The sequence below is a fragment of the Dromaius novaehollandiae genome, chromosome 4 (assembly GCF_036370855.1).
Source record: "Dromaius novaehollandiae isolate bDroNov1 chromosome 4, bDroNov1.hap1, whole genome shotgun sequence".
NCBI lineage: Eukaryota > Metazoa > Chordata > Aves > Casuariiformes > Dromaiidae > Dromaius > Dromaius novaehollandiae.
In genome coordinates this window covers 23,433,045-23,454,427 of record NC_088101.1, presented here as the reverse complement: position 1 = coordinate 23,454,427, position 21,383 = coordinate 23,433,045, and the positions used below count along the sequence as shown (strand labels likewise).

At 38.8% G+C, this 21,383-nt stretch overlaps 1 protein-coding gene across 1 annotated transcript in view; it reads right to left on the bottom strand.

Annotated features, from left to right (window-relative positions):
• Nucleotides 1–21,383, bottom strand: part of ANK2 (ankyrin 2) — a 200,409-nt gene that overhangs the window by 144,525 nt on the left and 34,501 nt on the right. The window contains exon 2 of the mRNA XM_064510615.1: nucleotides 11,675–11,776. Within this exon, the coding sequence (XP_064366685.1) occupies nucleotides 11,675–11,776 (102 nt within the window). The remainder of the gene's footprint in view (nucleotides 1–11,674; nucleotides 11,777–21,383) is intronic.

The window sequence follows — 21,383 nt, the reverse complement described above, 5'->3', positions numbered from 1 at the left end:
ACAACGGTTTCTGACACTTCCCTTCTCTCTCACATCCCCCTACCAAGAAGCTGTGGGTGGGGAGAGATTAAATTAATTTTCTGCTAAGCAAAAACGTACAGGATTTGGACTGCTGCTCCTCACAAAGCACACACACACTATAACTGCCTTTCTCTAAGAGGCTCACTTGTAATTCTAGCACTCATAAAGGAACACAATACTGAGCCTTGCAAGCTGGGTCGTTCAAGTGCTTCCTGCAGAGAAGACCTATTTCCTCAGTTCTTTTTCTCCTGGGCTACTGAGCTAGAGGTTGCAGCACTTCACATCCCATGGAGCGCTACAAACACACATACCACTACTGCTCACAGCACTTACTATACTATGAGTCTACATATTTTCACCATACCAGAAAAGCCCACAAATTTCTTGTAAAGTCCTAGAAGTCATAAACCTTTTCCAATTTCAGTCACTTTTTTCGTAAGATTGGCACTAAGTCTCACGACTATTGTCTGAAAATTACCCAAGGAGGTCCACTGCACTTTGGCCTTTGAATTAAACTGCAGTAGGACTGGATCCTTATGGACTACAAGTTCCTTAAGCTGCTGCCTGGCACACTGTGAATGCTATTGAGCCGTTTATTCCTTCTGGCCCACCGCTCAGGCTGGTGTTACCTCCAACAGCCACAACCGCTTATACCGTTCCTGCCCCCCCCCCCCATGCCAGAGCAAACTGATCCCACAGAAAAGCAACGTCTTGGCAGAGCATTAGACCAATCTATAGTTCCAAGGACACTATGTCGGAGAAGGCAGCACTGCCACCAGGCAAAACAGTTCTGCTTCTCCTGTCCCCTCCTCAGCTCCTTTCTATCCCCAGCCACCTTTCTGCCAGGGTTGGCTGCAGATCAGGTCCCTGAAGAGTTCAGTATGAGGCTGCGCAAATGCTTCTGCCAGCACAGGAGAGCCCAACGCATGGAGGCATGACCGAGAGGCTCGAGCAAGGCCACGAGCACTTCTTCTGTAGCAGTGTTGACCTACGCCAGTTTAAAAACCGTGACAAAATACAGCCCCAGAAGATGTTTAACATTACTGCAGCTCCAGTGACAAACTGCAGACAAAAGCTGCAATAAGGGCACAGTACAAGCTTTTACACATTCCTTTCTGAGCTTAGCTGTGACAGGTATAGATGGAAACTTGTTAGTCCTAGAAGCTTTACTCACCTTCTGCTGGTGAGAGTTACTGAGAAGTATAAATAAAACAGGAAACGTATGGGTGGGGGAAAGAACATGTTTGAAGGAAGCGGGAAAAACTCCCTCATATGAGTGAATATTTACTTGTGTTACTTCAGTATATATTGACCTTTGCACAAAAGAAAACAAATTTTGTGAAATAGAATGATTTTGTTAACATTTTTAATTCCCTGAAGTTTATTTTAGTTTGAAGGTATTCATTAAGCACTTAAGATCTTTGAGAACATTTGGAAGCAAGAATGTAGATCAACAGCATTAACCCTCTTCTTTTCTTTATGCTAAAGAGTCTCAGCACTTGTAACCATATCAACTCCGATGGAAGCTGGAGTGCAACACTTTCCAAATTTCTGAGTTTCTAATTACTCTTGCCTTTGCCACACAAGGTCAGAAGGACATTGAAACAACTTGCGGAACATGCATTGTGAAAGTCAACAAAAAACAAAACAATTTCAAAATTGATTTTTTTTTTAACATTTTGACGTTTGCTTGAAGCACAAAATACAATGAACTTTAATCAAGTCGGTTCCACTGATGCTGTATTTACAAGCTTCATTGTTATTAAAATTTTTTTGTTCTAGTTAGAAGAGGGAGCAAGATCTGAAAAATACATTCCTTTTTTCCCCCCCCCAAATAGAGGGAAACACAAAAATGCAGTTGTTAGCTGCAAGTTGAAAGGTTCTTCCCTTCCCCTCCCCTCTCATACCTGGTACTCAAACTCTGTTACCTTAGACAAGATCTTCTTTTTCCTCCATATTATTTATCCCATTGATAAAATTGAAGGAGGAAAATTCTTTATTGTAAAGATTTGGGGAAGATTCTTGTTTTATAAGCAAATTCTAGATACACTCAATAAAATCGTTAAAGTATTATTTATTAACAAATTTGGGTTTTGTGCTTGATATTCTGTTCAGAATACCCATGGAGTGTTCTTGCCCAGAAAGCACCATGAGATCAGGTAACATGGGCTTTACCTTTTGCTACACAACTTTGTTTTGTGAAAGCACATAGAATTAAAAAGTCAGTGTCTTATCTGGTGGAGCTAATTCAATTCAAACTTCTGGGACCAAAAGAAAACGAAAGATGCTTGTTCTGATTCACAACCACCCCTCTGGTTTCCTCAGGTGTGACTCTACTGAAACCTTTAGAGCTATGACTAGTGTAGTACTGGAATGACAGAGTGGGAGTGAACCAGGTCTGTCTTTGAGCTCTAGCCTGAGAAACCCTACTGCTGTTGGAGCTACTGCGAGTCACTGAAGGATCTGACCCACAGACCGGGGCTTGAAGCCACGTGCTGGCAACATGTATACTAACAGGTCAGTGACAAAGCATAAGTTATCAACACATGGAAAAATAAAAAGCTATTGTGACTAACCCCGCATGGTCGCACTAGCTCCTTCATGTGCTTTGACAGAGTTAAGAGGGCATCTCCACTCACCAGTGGAGGCCGAGACTAAAATGCAATATCATAGTCTTTCTTAAAGTCTGAAATTTTTCTCCATCTCCTTAAGAGATATCAGTCTATGGTGGCTGTAAATTCTCTCTTCTGAAAAAATCTGTTGGGGAAGTGAAAAAGGCATGTGGTCAGCCTCTTTTCAAGAAGGATTTGGAAAAGGGCACATTAGAGGGCTGGGCATGGCCTTCTCGATTCCAAAAGTGTGCTGAAGTTTCTTTCTTTGTGATATTTTGGGGAGAAAGTTGCAAAAGAAGAAAAAATAATTTCCAATTATGAAAATTCTCCCTTTAAGTTGCTTTAGAGCCTAAGAATTCATGAAAATGAATTAACCTACTGAGTTATCATCAACGTGTGAGATCAGCAACCTCATTATGACTACTGTGCTACTTAAGTCTATAGTTAGCACTAGTGGGAGTATTAGCTGCTTTCCATTTGGACCCAATCAGGGAGCAATTCGTAGCTGGTCCTATGTCTCGCTGTAACTCAAGCAGTAAGGACACCTACCAAATTATAACACAACTAACAAAACCAAAGCAAAAGCCAAACAGTTCTGAGATAGCCCCCAAAATATCTTATATTTGGGTCCCATTCTGTTCAAGGTATCAGACTTGGAACGCTTTCCATGTGAATACAGAAGACTGCATCAAAACAAATGCCAAAGGCCCTCATACATTTTTCCTTCTAAGTAAGTAACTTCTAATATTCTGAAAACTGACAAACTGCCAAAGACAAAGCAGGGAAACGTTACTGCATTTTGGAATATCAATTCTCTCTCAAAACCCGGCAGGCAGCTGACGAACACTTAGACTTGTCAGGTTTGTGTGCACACCTTTTGCTGGAACGATGAGCTGCCAAAGTAAATGCCAGGCTGTACAAATGCATACTGTAAAATTAGAGCTCATTTTGCTAGTCAACATTTTGAACATTGATTCACATACTTCAGAAGTAAGTCATTTTCTCTGGCTACATCAACTACAAATAGCAACAAAATCCTAAATAACAAAAAAAAAAGTTTTATAACACATGGAAAATAGCTTTAAAAGAATCAGAACTTTCCAAGGTCTATGAGCTTTTTATCCAGTTAAAAAACTAATAGATTGTTAAAAGGCACCAATCTAAAACAGTGGAATTTTGTCCATGGACATTTTTTAATCTCTCTCCAGAAATAAAGAAATACCAATGATTTATGATTTTCGGAATATGTGATGGTGCTTGAATTCAGATTAAAAGAACCAATTCCATAATAATTTAACTTGTTATGAGCTGGAAGTAGGATGCAATAATGCACCATAAAACTGTAACTAATCCCTGCTTTCATTATATGCAGAAACATTACATTTTGTCAGACTTTGCAAATTGTTAAAACAGAACAAATGCTTTGATTATCTGTAAAGACATGTCTATAACAAAACTTAGGACCTGAGAAGGAACTGCTCAAACTGAAGAAAGCATCTTTTTACATCTATCCCTATGCAGGAAAGCAAATTCCTAACATTATGTATTGTTTTCTGAGTTGGAATCCATTCTGAAACAGCATTTTGCTGAAAAAATAAAACTGCATATATGAAGCTTCATTTTTGAAAGAGTACAGAGATAGCTCACTCTAAAATAAGATATATTCCCTGTGTTTAGTGCAGACTGTGTTTGCTTCCTCCCCTAGACAGCTAGGGCACAACCACATAGCCACCCCATTCAAATCCCTTGAAGGAGGGATGATTCCTCAGGTTGCAGAAGGAGCTGCCTTGCCTCATTCCCTGTTCCCTACCCTCCCACTCCTAATAAAAGCCACAGTACACCAGTAATGCTGATGCTTAATGATAGGAAGCTGAGGTTTTTAGTTATTGAAAAGCTAACTGAACCCACTTTAGACAGCTCTGTGAGGAATTTTATATGAAACCAAAATATGAGCTTGCAAGAAGCCGAAATGACTATATGTGCTCAAGGGAATGGCGAAGGTTAGGAAATTGTGCTCAGTAGCTCCGACTATGTCGGATGCCTGTCGCAGTTCTTCTTCATACTTGTGGAGTCCCAGTGCCAGAGAGTAGTCGATGTCTTCAGGAAAAGAGATTATCCAGTACACACAAGAGTTTTTCCTGGCTTCCAGGGGCTGAGACAATCCACACTGGACATTAATATTATTCATAGATCTGAAAAGGTTACTTCAGCATTTTCTGCTTTGTACTATTTGCCAAGAGCTCAAAATATTCCATATGATCTAGAAAATTCCTGAGTTAACTCAGCCCAGACATCAGGTAAAATTAGTAATTTAATTAAATCATGTTGATGGGGGATTCTTTTTGCACACTGGTCAACCTTTTTTTTTACCCTAACATGCGCAAGTGTAAATCCAGCTTTGATCTTGACAACAGGGCAAAACCACAGAACGCAAAAGCTGGTGGTGTTGCAAGGTACCATCCAGGAACACTCTACTTCAAGCAACCAAGAAATTAAGCAGCATCTATTCTGAAGTTTTCATTTATCTGATTCAGATTTCATCTATACACAATGCCAATAGAAAAAGAAGCCCCTGCTTTGTATGATATTTTTAAGATGCTCTTATGAAAGGGGAACTGCAGGCAGCCAGTTGCAGAAGAGGAGTACTTTCTACAGAAGATGACTCTGCAGCCACCCTAGCCCTAGAGTATTCCTCGCACAGTGAGCAGGAGAATACGAATTTTGCAGGGGGGTATCAATGTTTCCAAGGGGTTATCGTATTAACTGTGCTCTGTCTTGTGGAGGATCCTTCTTGTGAATATTGTACTTTATTATCAAGACTAAAATTTGCTGGATCTATTTGAAAATATTTATGAGAAGTACTTTTCAGATATGAGTATCCGAACTTGTGTCTAGACTTGCACTCTCCTAATTGGGGAGCTTGAAGTTTGTCAAGTTCTGTCCCATATAACACATCTTTTTCTTCACAGTAGGTTTTTTAAAGGAAACTTTCTTCTAGACAGTAAGACAAGACTTTTTCTGTATGTTTTCAATAAGCAGAGCTTGGAAAGCCCCAGGTTTTCTCCTACTCTTCATTAAATTCCTTGGCACAGACAGCAACAGAACATTTCTCACTTTAATACCCTAACTTCCATTTGACACATGACTGCTTTAATCATCTGCAGCTTTTCTTCAGCAGTGAAGATAATGCCTCAAAATATTTTAGATTATTTAATTTCTTATTATTCCATTCTTTAAAAAAAAAATAGTGGCCGCAGTTATGGGGGTTTTTTAATTAGTTTTGGCATTTTACCATCGATCATAGCCAGCATTAGCTGAACATTCTCCAACAGTTAAAAAAAACCCAAAAAACAAAAAACAAAAAAACAAACCTCCAGACTTTTTCTAGTCTGAATGCCAGCATGGAAGTACCAGGAAAGGAGCAAGAAATTTTACTGAGGCTTTCTTGGTGGTATCAGAAGGTTTCAGTCGCTCGATATAGAAAACATTCGGATAGTATAAAGCTTCATTTCAGGAAAATAGCCTTCTTCAGATTAGCACTTAGCTGCATACTTAAACTAAACAGAATTTAAGTGCAGTTTTAAAATTGGACATGCTGTTAATGATTTTCGACAGAATGCAGGACTTCAAGATCATAAGAATACCATGTAACGATGAAGTTCTAGTCCTACACACCCCAAATTCCTATGCTAGGCCTGTATATTTCTGTGCACCTATGCCCTAGCCCCCAGGCCATGAAATACAGCATGGCTCCCGTCCACGCTGTCTGCACTACCTCTCCCCAGAACAGCGTAGCCACCCCATACCACGCACCACCTGCCTGTGGTCTCCTCCTGGTCTGATGTGGTGCATCAGGTCCCAAAGATCTAGCGCGCCTGTGTGTGTGTCTGCATCTATTTTTTGTCAGGTCAAAGTACAAGAAAAAACATGAATTCTGTGCCACAGGCTATCAAAGAAGAGGCTATTCTTTTAGCATGATACCTTGACTAAGCCACGCTCATCGTCGGGCACAACCTGACCAGGGTTCGCCAGGACAGTACTGGAGAACTACAGGGAATAAATGCCGCCCTGGTGCCTCCTCCTTCCTGCTGCCCGAAGCAAGCAGGCCCTGGACTAAACCATCCCTCTGACTGCTCACAAGTTTCATCGCAGAGGGAACTAGCTGCTTTTTACTACAAGGAGCCTGAGATACATGCACATACATACAGCACAGATGATTAGGGAACCAGGATTCAGGAGTGAAACTGAGGAGGATAAGTTATTTAACAACACAGACAGACTCGTTATGTCCCCAAACATATCCAAAACACAGGAGTTTTTCATATAAATCAGTTATGTGCAGGGATATGAGTATAATCAGAGGCAAGGGGCACCACACCAAAGGTGTTTCATTAATAGTAGTCATTCCCAGAACCCTTGCCCAAGAGGGACAGGACAGTCCAGCAATGTCAGGAGCAGTTCCCGGCCTTTTCCTGTGCTCCCAAACTCTCCCCAAATACCTTCATCTTTTTTCCAGATGAACTCTCCCTTTTTACAGCTCTTCCACTGTTGGGGCCACACAGAATAAACTGTGCTGTAAACAAGCTGAACCTGATGCTGTAGTCTATGAAAGAAGTAGAAACCTCAAGGTATAATTGAGATTGTGCACTGAAATTTTAGTCCATCTCATAAGGCCTTAGTTATGAAACAGAGCTATGTGAAATTTCTATTGAACAATTTACTGGCTTTAATGTTGTCTAACAGCAATTTTCAAGCAATTTTACTTTCTCCTTGCAAACTCATACACATTGTCCAGTGAGCGGTCATTTTGATCAAATCTGGCTAAGAGCTAGCACAAAGTTGGACACAGCATAGCCTGAGCTTTCAAATCCCCATTCAAAGACATGCCATTGACTTCATTAGAATGTCAAGAGATCTTGCAGGACTGATGCAGACACTTATTTTATGTCCTATTAAATTTGATGGTACTGTTCACTTAAATAAGTGTTGCAAACTCATGTCCCTAGATTATGAAGCAAAAGTAATTAGACTTATTCAACAGATTTATGAAAGAGCCACACCATACTGTATTACATCGGATCAATGGTGAAACTTTAACAGTGTAGTAATAGCGTACTTTTACAGCCGTAATAATTTTTCTGAAAGAGGTAATACCTTAAGCAGCAAAGATAACTACATTTTTATAACATTATGCAAAACAATTCATTTTCTATTGAAGATTGACTGTTGATATAAACCCTTCTAAGTTTACAACTTTCTGAAACTATTTAAAAAGTGTAAAAAAGGTAGCTACTTTCTAACCACCTGAGGTTAATCAGAATTGCGTTGCTAATTATCATCTGACTAGAGATGCTGCGACTGAGCCACAAGATTCTTATCTGCTTGGACACAAGTTAGTTAGTCAGCTAAAAACACCACCCACCGAACGTTTATTTACAGGCTGAGATCTCACAAAAATAGCATGGGAAACCTCAGACTTCCGCACCTCAGGTCACTGGGGATCAGGTGCTGTGTGTGGGATGGTGTACTTACGAGCTGAGGAAAACGAACTGGCTGACCGTACTGCTTCCAGTGTGATAAAGCGATATATGAAGTTTCTCTAATGCTCAGACTGTCTAGTGCACTATGACGTGAATGTACATTTTGTAACGGGACTTTGATCTCCCTCCTGGCGGAACGGTAACCTGCAGGTTCCAGCAGCTGCTCCTGCGGGAGGAGAGGGGCACCGCACAGCACTCACCCTCCTGCTCCTTCCTTTCGACTTCAAAACTCTCCCAGCACGAAGAAGTGTTTTACAAGCCACGGAAAATACCTCAGGTCATGCCCCGACTATACGGTCGTAAAAAATTCCTTCTGAAATTTTCTGAAGGCCAGGATAGAATTTAAGAATTCAAAAAAACAAAGAGCCAAGCAAGTCTTCATCAGAGCAAAAAAGTCCAAGATGCACCAGAAGTGCAAAAGAGACTGGTTAAAAAAGTGCATAGCTGTTTCCTAGTAATAGGCTTAGGATATAGCACAAATACACCAGAGAGAAAAAGAAAAGCAACTAGCACAGAGCTGTTTCTCATAATAACAGGCTGAGGGCATAACACAAATATGCCAGAGGGAGAAAAACATGCATAAATACTACCTTTGAAAAACTTATTGCTACTCTTTCTGCCCTGCACAGTAATCCCATTACACTTTTTTTAAAGCATTTTCATATCAAGGAGGAAGACAAAAGGTGTGTTTCTTCAAGGAAGATTCAAAGATAAAGTAATTGAAACTCAAATACTATGACAGTAGTCCAGAGCATATTATCAAAGGACCTAGCTAAAACTCATTCAGAAAAAGAAAAACTTCCAATTTCATGAGGGATTCTTGCTCTTGCTACCAAAGAAAATCCATAGGATCCAGCTTTGAAAGCCTGTGTTCATATCAGAGCGAGCACTATTCTATCTTTCACTCTCACAACTGCCTTGGAAAACACACCCTTCACCTTAGCTGTCCCCAGATTAGAAATGCTGATTCAATAGCCTTCTTTCTTCTAACGGGCCTGGAGAGAAATTTATTAGTTGTCAGAGTGCAAGGAAATCATAATATAATTTCTTTGCTAATTCCAAAAACAAATACAGCTTTATATCCTAAATATTTTATTTATTTACAATATGCATGTACCCAGCAACTATCAGCTCAGCTCCTCGACATAATTTACATTAGGAGCAGCAACATCTTTCAGATAAAACCTGTCTCAGGACACAGTAAGGAAAATCTTGATTACTGCTTATCTTGAAAATCTGAATAGTGATCACAAAAGATAAGACAATATGGGCATTTCCTTGATGCAAAAACTAAAACAATATCTTTGACTCCATTGGTTGCGCTAAAGCTCCAACTTTTCCACTATCTAGTACCAGTATATTCCATCTCTGCACATTTCCTAAAGGACAGAGCAGCTCCAAATGTCATACACCTGAAAAATACTCTGCCAAAAAAAGGAGTGTTCTTGATTAAATCAGAACACAAAGGTGATATGAATGATGAGGGATTTGATTCACAATGGAATGGTCTTTCTCTTTTTCATTACAGCACATACTTTCCACCATTTTTCTGTGTTTAAGTTATTTTAGTGATACTTACGTGATACTTTTCACCAGGAAATAGAAAAGAATTTTAAAAACTAATTTTCATACTGTATAGAGTATTGTGTATATGCAAATAATATTTGGTTTCTAAAATGTGTTTACTAAAACATTAACTGAATGATCTGAATTAAAACACACATTAATAAAATCCACAGATAACATGCAAATTTATAAATTTATCTGGCTAACATCTGCTCTTTTTTGGTATAAATTATTCAACTGCTATCGCACTCCCCCAGCATTCACATTATTTTAATGAGCAATCCAAGCAATAAAAAAAGCTGAAAACCAAGCATAAAACTGAAAACACAGACTGTGTTTCTTTATTCCGAAGAAATGTATACCAACATATTGCCATAGGGCCCAGATAATTTCTTTCAGAATAGTCAAAATTCTAATTTTTTTCAAAATTCAGACCTGTAGGGTTTTTTTTTAAGTTATTACTATCATAATATCAATGAGAAAGAGTTCTAGAAGAGAAGTCATGTTCTAGATATGATAGGAACCACAGACTCTAAAAACGTCCCTGTGCTATGGAGCTTAAATGTAACAGTAAATGCATGATAGTAAATGAATGCATATGAAAAGAAGTGATCTCTATAAGAAACTCCATTAGGTGATTAAAGAACATTTTGCAACTCAGTTCTTATATCTACTCAAACTCTACCGCAGTCATCTTTGCAAATTGCTGTTTGAAATACGTTGTCTCCATCAGCTTCTCTTTTCCAATTCCTTCAAGCACACCTCACTTTAAAACTCCAAAGCAATGTTTTCACGGGTACGCATAAGGATACCAGGTTTTATACATGGCTTTCAACTTCCTTCTTGGCTCTGCCAACAATACCAATCTACGCCATCCTTTGGACAAAGGCTCGCAACAAGACTCTTGCAACTTTCTTTTATACTATCCCTACACCTGTGAGGATATCAGAAAAGATGTCTTCGAAACAGCTACAGACTGACAGCTGGCATGCTGTGAAATTTATTAATCACAGTCATCTCACTGCCATCATCTGCTCATCTGTCAATTTGTTGTAACACCTCTTGCTTCTCAACCCATATTTGGAACGCAAGTTCTCTGGAGAAAAGATTGTCTTTCATTAAAATGGCAAGTGTCTATTCCGTGCGGACCCATGCCTTGTTACAATTAATAAATAACAACGTCTAACAGAGAGCAAAGAATATAAGTATTGGCAGACAGCTTTTTCAGACAAATAGAAGAATGACAGACCATCAGTATGGGAATGAAAACTGAATGCCTAGTGGGCACATCAGGCTCAGCTTTCTTTACGAGGCTCCTGTTCAATCGCATTCTCTCACAGCAATATAAAACCAAGAGGCGCTGGAGAGAGTGGGGTGGATTTTGCAGAAGACAGCTGTAGCAGTGCAACGCCTAAGAAGCAGCCCTCTGCAAAGAAACTCAGCAGAAATTCTGACAACTCTCAACTTGATATCCTGGCATATTTTATCATATTTTTTACCTGCATCCAAAGGATACTGTATAATAATTTCCTTAGCTAGAACATAAATTTTATGATGGCTTGAGTATTTTGAAGAATACAGCTATATTTAGTGCTCAAGGCTTCAATTAAAACTGGAACTTCACAACAGCAGGTCCATTAGGGTTGGCCTATCAATGCATAACTTAAGTTTTGAATAGAGATACTCCACTACTTTATATACCCAAACCTGCAAGACACTAGCAAGAAAGACGACCCCAAAAGGCTTATATAAAGCTTTACTAAAAACAACACAGAAATTTTTCAGGCACTATCACCTTCCTGTATAAGGGTGCCATTGAAGAACAAGTCTGAAAACACACCTTGAGATAAATTGAAACATCCTAGCCTTAAAAACCCAGAGAGGGAAGGTCTCTGGAATTCACTGTTGCAAACTTCCGCCCTTCAAATACCTTACCTGATTACATGTGTTAATGTCTATTCCACTTTTCAGGTATTCCACTACTTTGTCCAGATTGCCAGCTCTTGCAGCTCGGAGAAAGCTTGCATTGCTGTCAGACTGTAAAAAGATAAGAAAAAAAAACCCTCTAGTTAGCTCCTGGTTAAAAGAGACCACAACTTCATCACAATCAAAGGTTTCCACATTTGATGCTGCAGAAGCATAAAACTGTGAAGAAAACTGACTTTGCATTATATCTCCACTAATTAATATATGCATACAAGGCACAAAAGAACTATAGATTTGCCACGCCAAGCAAAAATTGTCCAGTAATTGCTCAAGTTCAAAAAGTGAGCAAGAGCCAAGAAAAGAGAAGTCATAGTAATTAGTATTAATAATGAGTGAAATAAAGTAAATGCATTGACTTACTAGCAATAGTTTTCTGCTTTTATATATGTGCTCGAAACTTCCAAAAATAAGTGACCAATCACATTATTGGCTATGCTACTTGAAGAAAATATGCATTGGCCTTGGATTTATACTTGCATAGTTATGTGACTACAACCTATGTTCGTGCACACACAACAGCGCAGTTACACACTACAGACAGACAGATTTCCAAGAGCAAAGCAGTCCTAGGGATCTACTTTATCAGCTGTGACACAGAAGTGCAGCATGATAAAGGAAATAATAAAAACCAAAAAACTGGGCAGCGCTGCAACTGTTGCTAACCCTGCAACAAAGCGGATGAAGTGCTCAAGTCTGAGTACCTAAATCCAGGATAATGTTGCAAACATGCTCGCTTCTAAATTGCCTGTACTCACATATTCACATTTAAAGCCCTATTAGCATTTATGGGTAGAATTAAGGGGAAAAAAAAGTCAATGTTTTATTTTTCAGCTAGATTGTGAGAGGTATGGTTAAGCAAGGCAGCATGAAATTCTTCAGCCTTCTTGCCTTTATCTACAATTACGACATGAAATTACACTGGCTATTGGAAACCAGCACACACTTTGATGTTCACCCACACGTGAACCTACGCTCAGGTAAATTGACTACTAATGCAACTGCTGGTACCAGCAGAAAAAACATCGTGCAACAGAATTAACATTTAAAGAGAATAAGCTTTTGGGGCTGCACATAGAGACAGTAGCAATTTCCATACTTAAATAAATAGAGTAGGAGTGTATTTCAGAAAGCAGATAAATAACTGTAAAAGCCTGTTTTGTGGGGGCCTGATTAGAGATGCAGAAGGATATGCACGCCACTGGGCTGGTACTTAGCGTTCCACCAAAACACCTCCAAACTGGGTTGAATGCATTTCTCATCTAATTTCGCCTCCCCGCCAGAAACACCAGGTGAAACCATTCTTTCACACCCTGAGAGTATGCTAAAAGCCTCCCACTTTCAGCTTTTTAATACTGATCGACAAAGCAATTTATTTCAGTCGCCCAATCCATTTCGATACATTTATTTCAGTCACCCTTCTTCTCACACTGTGCTAACTCACTTTACAATCATGAATCCCAACCTATTTTAATCTGCAACAGATGGATGTCATCAAAATGATTCTTCTTACAACTGTGCTACATGCCAAGACAAAAATATTTCCTTTTAAATTCCTGTCAGCAAACTTCAGCACATTTTCCACATCTTTTAGCGTTAAGAAAACAGACCATCTTTCTAAACACACAGAAGGGCGACGAGGAAGGTAGCACAGGAATTCACGTTGACAGAACCCTTTTCTAGCTTCAGGCTCGAGTCAGTCGAGTGTTTGGATGAGGCTTGACACAGGAGCAGGTTTTGACGGGTGCCTGACAGAGCCCTCATGCAAGATCAAAGGATAGCTATTAGCCCCTCCATCTCCTACGCTGTGAACGCACGCACAAAAAGCAAAATCATATTCTAATGCTTAAACGTCCTGGTAAAAACACTGATGTAGGTCAAAAATTAAAGCACCTGAGGGGTGAAATCCTGGCACTCTTGAAATCCATGGGAAAAGTATCTTTACCTTCAAAAGGACACACACTTTACCTGCTTTTTTCCTCATTTTTATTCATGCTTTAATACTTCTACAATAATTTAACATGCCAAGGCTGCAATCATCTGTTTTTATACTTCTGAAAAGGTATTAAGTGAGAATGACAAAACAAACATCCACAGCTTCTCTTTTGTTACAGACGAATCCATCATTTCTTGTTTTTCTTCCACACAGAGGAATGCATGAAAGGCTAAAATGTGAAACTAGAATTATTGTTGGATGATCACAGGTTTTAGCTATGACAGTACTAATATATTTCGTTTGTTTCTGGCTAAGACGATGCAAGCATCTCTTCCAAACCAGATTCTCATTTCCTTTATTCAGACTTTTGTTATCTCAAAATCAAATCAGTGCAACACACATTGCTTGATGATACACTAGGTACATCTGAATATTGATCACAATGCAGAATATGTACTTCTCATCTACATTAAGAGTTATTATGAATTAACTATTCATGATTAACTCCCTATAGAGGCACTTTTATTGCAGAAGCATCTCTTACTATGTATGTTCTTATTTTGAAGCAATGGCAGTGGACTGTGAAGAGAAGAGCAACAGGATTGCTAAAATCCCAGTAAGAACTTCATGCTTCCTTTGCATTCCTTTGAAAATACCAGCCCACGTGATCTGATACTATATGAGTATAATCGCACCCCTCTCTTCACAGTGCTGCCTCTCCCTTTTCACAATAGCTCCTCACAGAATCATCCGAAAAGCACAAGGAAAACAACTGACCACACGCACGCGGCAACTGCCTAAATCAGCGTGCACCTGCGCGCAGCCACCCCGTGAGCCTTGCTATACTTAACAGTCAGAGATGGTCAATGCAACTCAAATCAAATCCCAAAGATTGTCTCCTTTTCACTTTTCTAAGAACTAGCAAATATACTTGGAAAAAAGCCTGATAAATCCAAGCCACGGCAGAGGAAACAAGCAAGCCTGACCAACCCTGGTATTTTGTATTCTCTTTCTTGCGTGACATTTCTGCTATAGCGTCTAAGGTGATTAACCACTCTGGTCTGCCACATCGTATTATTCCATACAAAAATGATGTTTTTCACTTAAATCAAACTTGAACATACAACTCACAGAAATGAAGCAGCAGTTCAGCCAAACTAGACTATATATTTTTTTTTATTCACATACAAATACCAGTGTGTTCGTCCACGAAATTCTCCAAAGGGGCTTTCAGAGATTCAGCACTGCATTTTAAAGCATAGGAAACCCAGAAGTTAAAAGTGGAGTACTAATATCATCATTTTCTTTGCTGGTTTTGTTTGTCAACTCTGTAGTGTTTCAGTAGCCCATCGGCAGTCTCTCCCCCATTTTTTCAAGGTCTTTAAAAAGCTTTTCTGTCAGTACTGCTGGCTCAGCAACTTACTTACTTTGGCACACACTCAAATTCAAATCGATCTTGAGAAAACTGTCTCACTAGTAAATAACAGCAGTTTCCTGTAGCCTTACCACTCTATGAAACCATGATTTGTGATCTGCAGACTTTGCCAGTCGATTCAGTCTCATGAAGTATTTTGTTTCCTTGCACGTGGATTTTTATTGGAATTGATAGCGCATTCCAGTAGCACAGAAGCTGCCATATTGGTTTTCACCAGTTTTTGGACTGGTGAAAACAAACTATCAACAAACTGTCTTTCAAAGATACTTTCTTTACAAGAAAGAAGATAAAAACATGGAACATCCATTGCACTACACGATACTCGCACGCCCTCTCTTCCTATGAACGCACCTCTGCGATTTTTTAAGAGGTACGCACATATAGGCAGATCATACCCATATGCTCTCTTCCGCTTCAAGAGCAAGCGCTCCATCGAAAAGAAAAAGAGAAGGTTACAAAAGAAGAGAAGAGTGTGCCTTCAGCAGCTACCAGCAACCACTTGCTGTGGCTACTAACACGAGAAGCTTGCGGTTTGGGAAACTCGGATGTTGACATCTGAATTTGCAAAGTCTCAGCTGGCATTTCTGCACGGCGCTCTTCGTCCAGGCCCCTCGGAGCTACGGATCACTTTGTTCACATGCGGCCACTAAGACTTTGCAATCTAAGCAAGGTATTATTAACATACTCTTAGAACAAGATACGAAGGACTGAAGACTACTTAGTGGGTATTTTATAGAGTCAGACAAATTGACAACCTGGCTGAATCAACAAGCTTTTTCTAATGTACTAGTTTGAGGTACCAAAGCTCTTCTATGAAAAACACACTGCTAAACAAAAGTATTTGACTGCTCCATAGGGAATTCTTTTTCACAGCAACTGTGACCAAATCTGTATTATTTACTTGCAGTTGTACCGTTATCCAAGTATTGATCACAAAGTAGGACAAGAGTCTTAAAAAAGCTTCCAACGCATATCAGTGAGAAAGTACTATACTTTGATAACTCTTTTTTTTTTTTTTTTTACTCTATTTACAATGCAAGTCTAATACATACTGTGGGTCTGTGAGCAATATTTGGTGTTACTGAAGCCTATAAAAAAATTCTTGAATATCTTTTAACTTTTCTTTATTAACTTTTGACTGAGAATAAATAATCTCAGCCAGAATGGGAATTTTCACATTGTTAGGAACAAATGAGCTACCACGTGAAATGACTGCCGTAACCTGAAGTACATCAATGCAAAGAACACGCACAGAAGAATAAAAAAGGTCTTTATAGGTACCTAGTTGTCAGACTACATAAGAAAGATATAAGGGAGGAAGGACAGAACGAGCATATCTGTTTAATGGATTCCACTATGTTCTTGCTAACTGTGGTGCCAGAATTTTGCCTGAATTTGAAATAGTCTCAGTAATTAAATCATATATGAAAATCGGTATTTTATTCAAATAGCCAGAAACTTTCCTTCTGGGTCCTTTGTACTCTCCCCAGATGCCTTTTCTGCCTTGTAGCATACCACATCACTCACAGCACATAACATGTCCCTATTTCTCAAAGGCATTTTATAGATATGTGTAAAAATACATTGTGATACACACTCATATGCTGTATAAAAACCATGGGAATATCTCAGCATAATGACATTAGCTGGTGAAAATCAGCTTCACGCTCAGAAAGGAAAGATTGGGGGAGTAGCAGGTTTCGGTTTTCAATAACTAAAAGACAGCTCTCATAATGTCATTATCCAAACCCGCTAATAACTTCTTTGAAGTCATTTCCATAGTAAAATCCCTCCTGCAAGTTGGCTTTTTCTTTTGTCTCTTCTTCTGCCCCCTTTTTTTTCCTGCCCCAAATGAGAAGAATGACCCCCGGCCTGCCCGTAACCAGAAACAGCTCCTGTGACAGAAGGGAGTCCAGCAATGAGGCTGAGAGCAACCAATTCTCTCCTGTTAAATACAGTCTATTAACTGAATGACAGAAAATACAGAATGCAAAACTGGTGCATAATAAACAAACAGTAGTTTTACACTTAAAATTAACATTTTTGGTTTGCATGCGCATTAAAGTGTGTATCTTAAAACTAATAACCCTTGTAATTACCTTTCAAATGCCCACCCTGTGATATACTGCTTTGAGTCTATGGAGAAAACTGAACTGACTGTAACTTTGGAGGAAGCTGGCCCTGATCAGTGGGTGAGCAAAACCTGCTAGTAGATTGCTTGTACTATATATACACACCAAGGAACCCAAACCATCAGTAGTCATAAAACCATTCAATTGAATCTTGTATTATTACTGTACATAAAATCAGTATCAAGACAGAATTTACCGATGTGGCAGCCTTCAGTTTTATCTGATGGCGTTACGGCCATTTACAATCTTCAGAATAGTGAGAAAGTGATTGCTCAACAGTTGTTTCCATAATTAGTAAAATGCTGAGTGCCTGTTAACTATTTTTTCTTCACTAAAAAGCTCTTAATTCACTGGTGGCTCAGCACATTAATATATTCAGGTAATGCCTGTAATTGAGAGTTCAGCTCATCACAGAAATAAAGTTGCATAATCTAAACTCTAGTTTCCATGACTTCTTGATGTTATTGAGTCGTTAAAAGAGCAAGAAAGACAATGACAGCAATGTAAACACTTTCCGTTAATTTTTTATTATGCCATACTTTCTACAGTGTCAATTTACGCTCATACCCTTAAGGCAACCACTAAATTTTGTCCTAATTGGCTTGGTTATTCTCTGATTTCAGAAACCATCTGCTCAAAACCAGGCATCATTTAATTGGCCGCAACCCTACCGAGAAGCACAGATGAGGTGTTACCATTAACCAACTCATTTGTCACATACGTATCTTTTGCCAGTATGGTAGCCTTTTTCATACTAGCATTCAAATGTAAAAGATGGGACTTGAAAAGGAACTGTTTCTCAGGAAACAGCATCTACAAACCTTGCCACAACAATTTTTATATCGATCTGAACATGCTGACGATCTCCAAATACCGAACAGAACAACAGTAATCCCGGGAACAGCAAGCCTAAGATGCAGCTATGACAGCAGGAAGGCAAAGGGATTTCTTTACTAAACTATCACAGCAGTGTGTCAGACTGCATGCCAGAAGGTGAGCTACATCTTGCCCTTGCAATAGCATGGGCTCAGTAATCTAGCGCTGGTAAATGCGTTAAATGAGGTAACAACATCTATAACGGAAACTTCTTTTCCTAGCTATTAATGAAGTAACATGCATCTTCCCAAACAAAAGAAATACAACAGTGCTTTAATTTCGAAGCCATTTCCTTTGCTTAGAAATGCATGTTTTCCTTCCTTTATTTTACAAGGAGACATGAAGGAAGACCAATTAAGCCTCAGATCTTAAAGAAATTTCAGAACCCAAGTCCCAGGATAAACAACTTGCACAATTTTCATATTGCAACTTCAGAAAAGTATTTTCATCACATGACTTTTCCCATTCAAGTATGCACAGTTGTATCAGATAAAATCCAACCTGCTATATACCTTTGGTTATATAGAACTTATTAATAAACGCTTTAACTAAAGAACCCACAATTCTGAAATAGTGGTCTTACTAAACAAATACATATATATCCCTCATAATCCTCTTGTACATCCCTCTTGTACAGGAGAAAGCCGCAATCAACTTTATTGTAAACTAACCTGCTTAAAAAAAAAAAAGGTTTTTTTAGAAATGAGAAGCTGAATCGTAGGAACCATGAAGTGTAAAGAGGAAGACAAGCTTTCAAAGCCAAGAGATTATTAACAAGCCAAATATACTCTACCAAGATGTAGCTAATGCACCTAGCTACTGGCTGAATGGTAAAGAATTCACCAATTATTTTAATCTCAATGCTGTTAATAATTACTCTGTTTACTTATCTGTCTAGGCTGGAGTTGATGGTTATAAGTGGGGGGAAAAAAAATGTATGCACGTGAATGATATCAAGTGCTTTGAGTAATTAGACCAATTAATCTTGGAATGTCAGGAAGGCGATGGAGAAGCTGGCACTGCTTTCTGTGGCACTGAACTACGACTGTGGCCGGAGCTGCCCTCATCGTAACGCTGCAGCCAGTGCGTACGTGGGCCCAGACTTCAGGCTAAAGACTATAGCTACGTAGAACAAAAAGCGTTTTGTGATAGCGAGACAGTGAAACAGCTGTAAGAAAAGAAACAGCTTTTGTGCTTTACACTGTATTTCACCTAGAATTAAAATATTCAGTGACTTCAAATCAAAACTAGCTTGCACATTTTTAAACAAAGAAAATGACAGCCTGATGCAAGTGCCTGTGAGAGAGGTGACTGGAATCAGAGGTTTCCCCTTTCGGCATGTTCCAGGTTCCTCAAGATGAATACCGTCTCATTAGACCTGCTAAGGGACGTGTAGGAGCCAAGATTATACAGTGCCAAAGTAGGTGGGAAGATTAATGTTGTTTGCATTTATTATACATACTAGTAAAGGCTTTCTTATGTTGGACAAAGAAGCTGCAGTCGTGTAACAATATTCAAGGCTTAGTGTGTCCTTGAGAAATGAATTTCATTAGGGTGACTGGAATGGAGCTGGAAACAGCCATTGCAAAAAAAGAGCTAAGAAAATAAAACCAGGTTGAGGAATGACTTACATACGTCATGTAACTATATGGTATTATAATTCCAACATAATTGTAAATAACTGCTGAGTTAAAAGATTTCTTCCAAGATTTCTTCCCAACTTTAATATTCACAAGTGACAGCTTCATAGCAGGTCAGCCCAGTCTTTTAATGGTTTCATATTTTCCTACGAAAAGCATTCTCAGAAAGCTGCATATAACCTTCTCAAACTTTCTTGTTATTGCTGTTACACCCATCCCTGACAAACATACAATTTTTAGTAATGTAAAAAGTAGAAAACTATGCCTAGCAAACAGCTTTATCTGAATACCAGTTCCTGTTACAAGATTGCTCCAAACAGACTCAAGTGAAAGTTACTGTAAGCCTATGGACCCTTTTAATTTTTCCTAATGGACGCTTCAGGGAAAAGTCAGGCTTCAGCTATCGTGTCTTTTGATATTGATAGGAAACTTTCCAATTATTCATCGTTAAGGGATTTCATTTTATGCTCTTTGTTATATTTCTATATCTTTGACTCTTTTGCAAACCCATTTTTGAAATTCCAGAAGTGCAGAATAGCAGCTCCCCAACAGCTCTTTCTTTCCACCGGAATGTGCAAATGTTAAATCAGCTTTGTTTTGTTTTTGACCAAAAGAAGAATAAATAACCATGTTCTGCAAATCATTTCAGCATATGCTTACCTTCTTTAGGTCTAAATAATTTCAAATTAAACATGTGCTTAAGTTCTTTGCTAAAGGATGGATTTAAATACATGCTTAACTGTTTTCCTGAGTTTGGGCCAACAGCAGCAACAGCAGCAGCAGCAAAAGAGGAAGAGAACACTAATGTAAAAATCAACCCTCACTTCAGCCAAGGACCAAATGTCTTCTATAAACCCTTTATGGTACGTAGCTGCCACAGACATCTGTAGGAGCCCTCCCACTATGTTCATTAATTTGACATACTGGACTTGCTGCCAGCTGACTTTTACTATGTCAATGAAGGATTTGTGAGAACAGAGGCAAAACTCCCTAGTTTTCTATGAAAAGTATAAATAAAAGTCTTTTACCCAGCTGCATCATCCTTCCAAAGACCATATTTGAAATGACAGAAGTTATAAATAATCCATACTGATTTTAAAATATAAAGCAACATCAATAATAGGGTCCTAACCCAGAACGACACTTCAGTACTAGCAGAACTTCAGGCGTGTGTAATCCCTGATATCCCACTGGGCTATTCATGTTCTTAAAAAACAAACATTTTCTTTAAAGTCCCAGCTTGCATATCATGTGTGCAAGTCTGAATTATACCAGTTAGAGTGACTGTAAAAAACAGAACCTCAAGAGCATCTGGAAAACATAGCATGGATTAAAAAAAAAAAAGGATTTGGGTTAAAAGAATAAAAGCTTTATCATAGTCTGACTAATCCTAAAAGCTAGAAAAATCTTAAAATCTTTCCTAAGACTTTTAAGCTACTCTAAGAACAGAAATGATTAATTCTATTGTTCAGTGGAAAAGGTCCCTAAACTCAAGTTTGTGTGAAAGTAGCATTTAGTCATTTCCCAAAACAACAAAGATTGCTGATAGGTTCCAGTGAGACACAGGAGCAATCTCAGCTCTCTTTAATGGTACTGATTTACTGAAGTCTTTTAAACACTGATAGAGAACCAAGATTCTGGC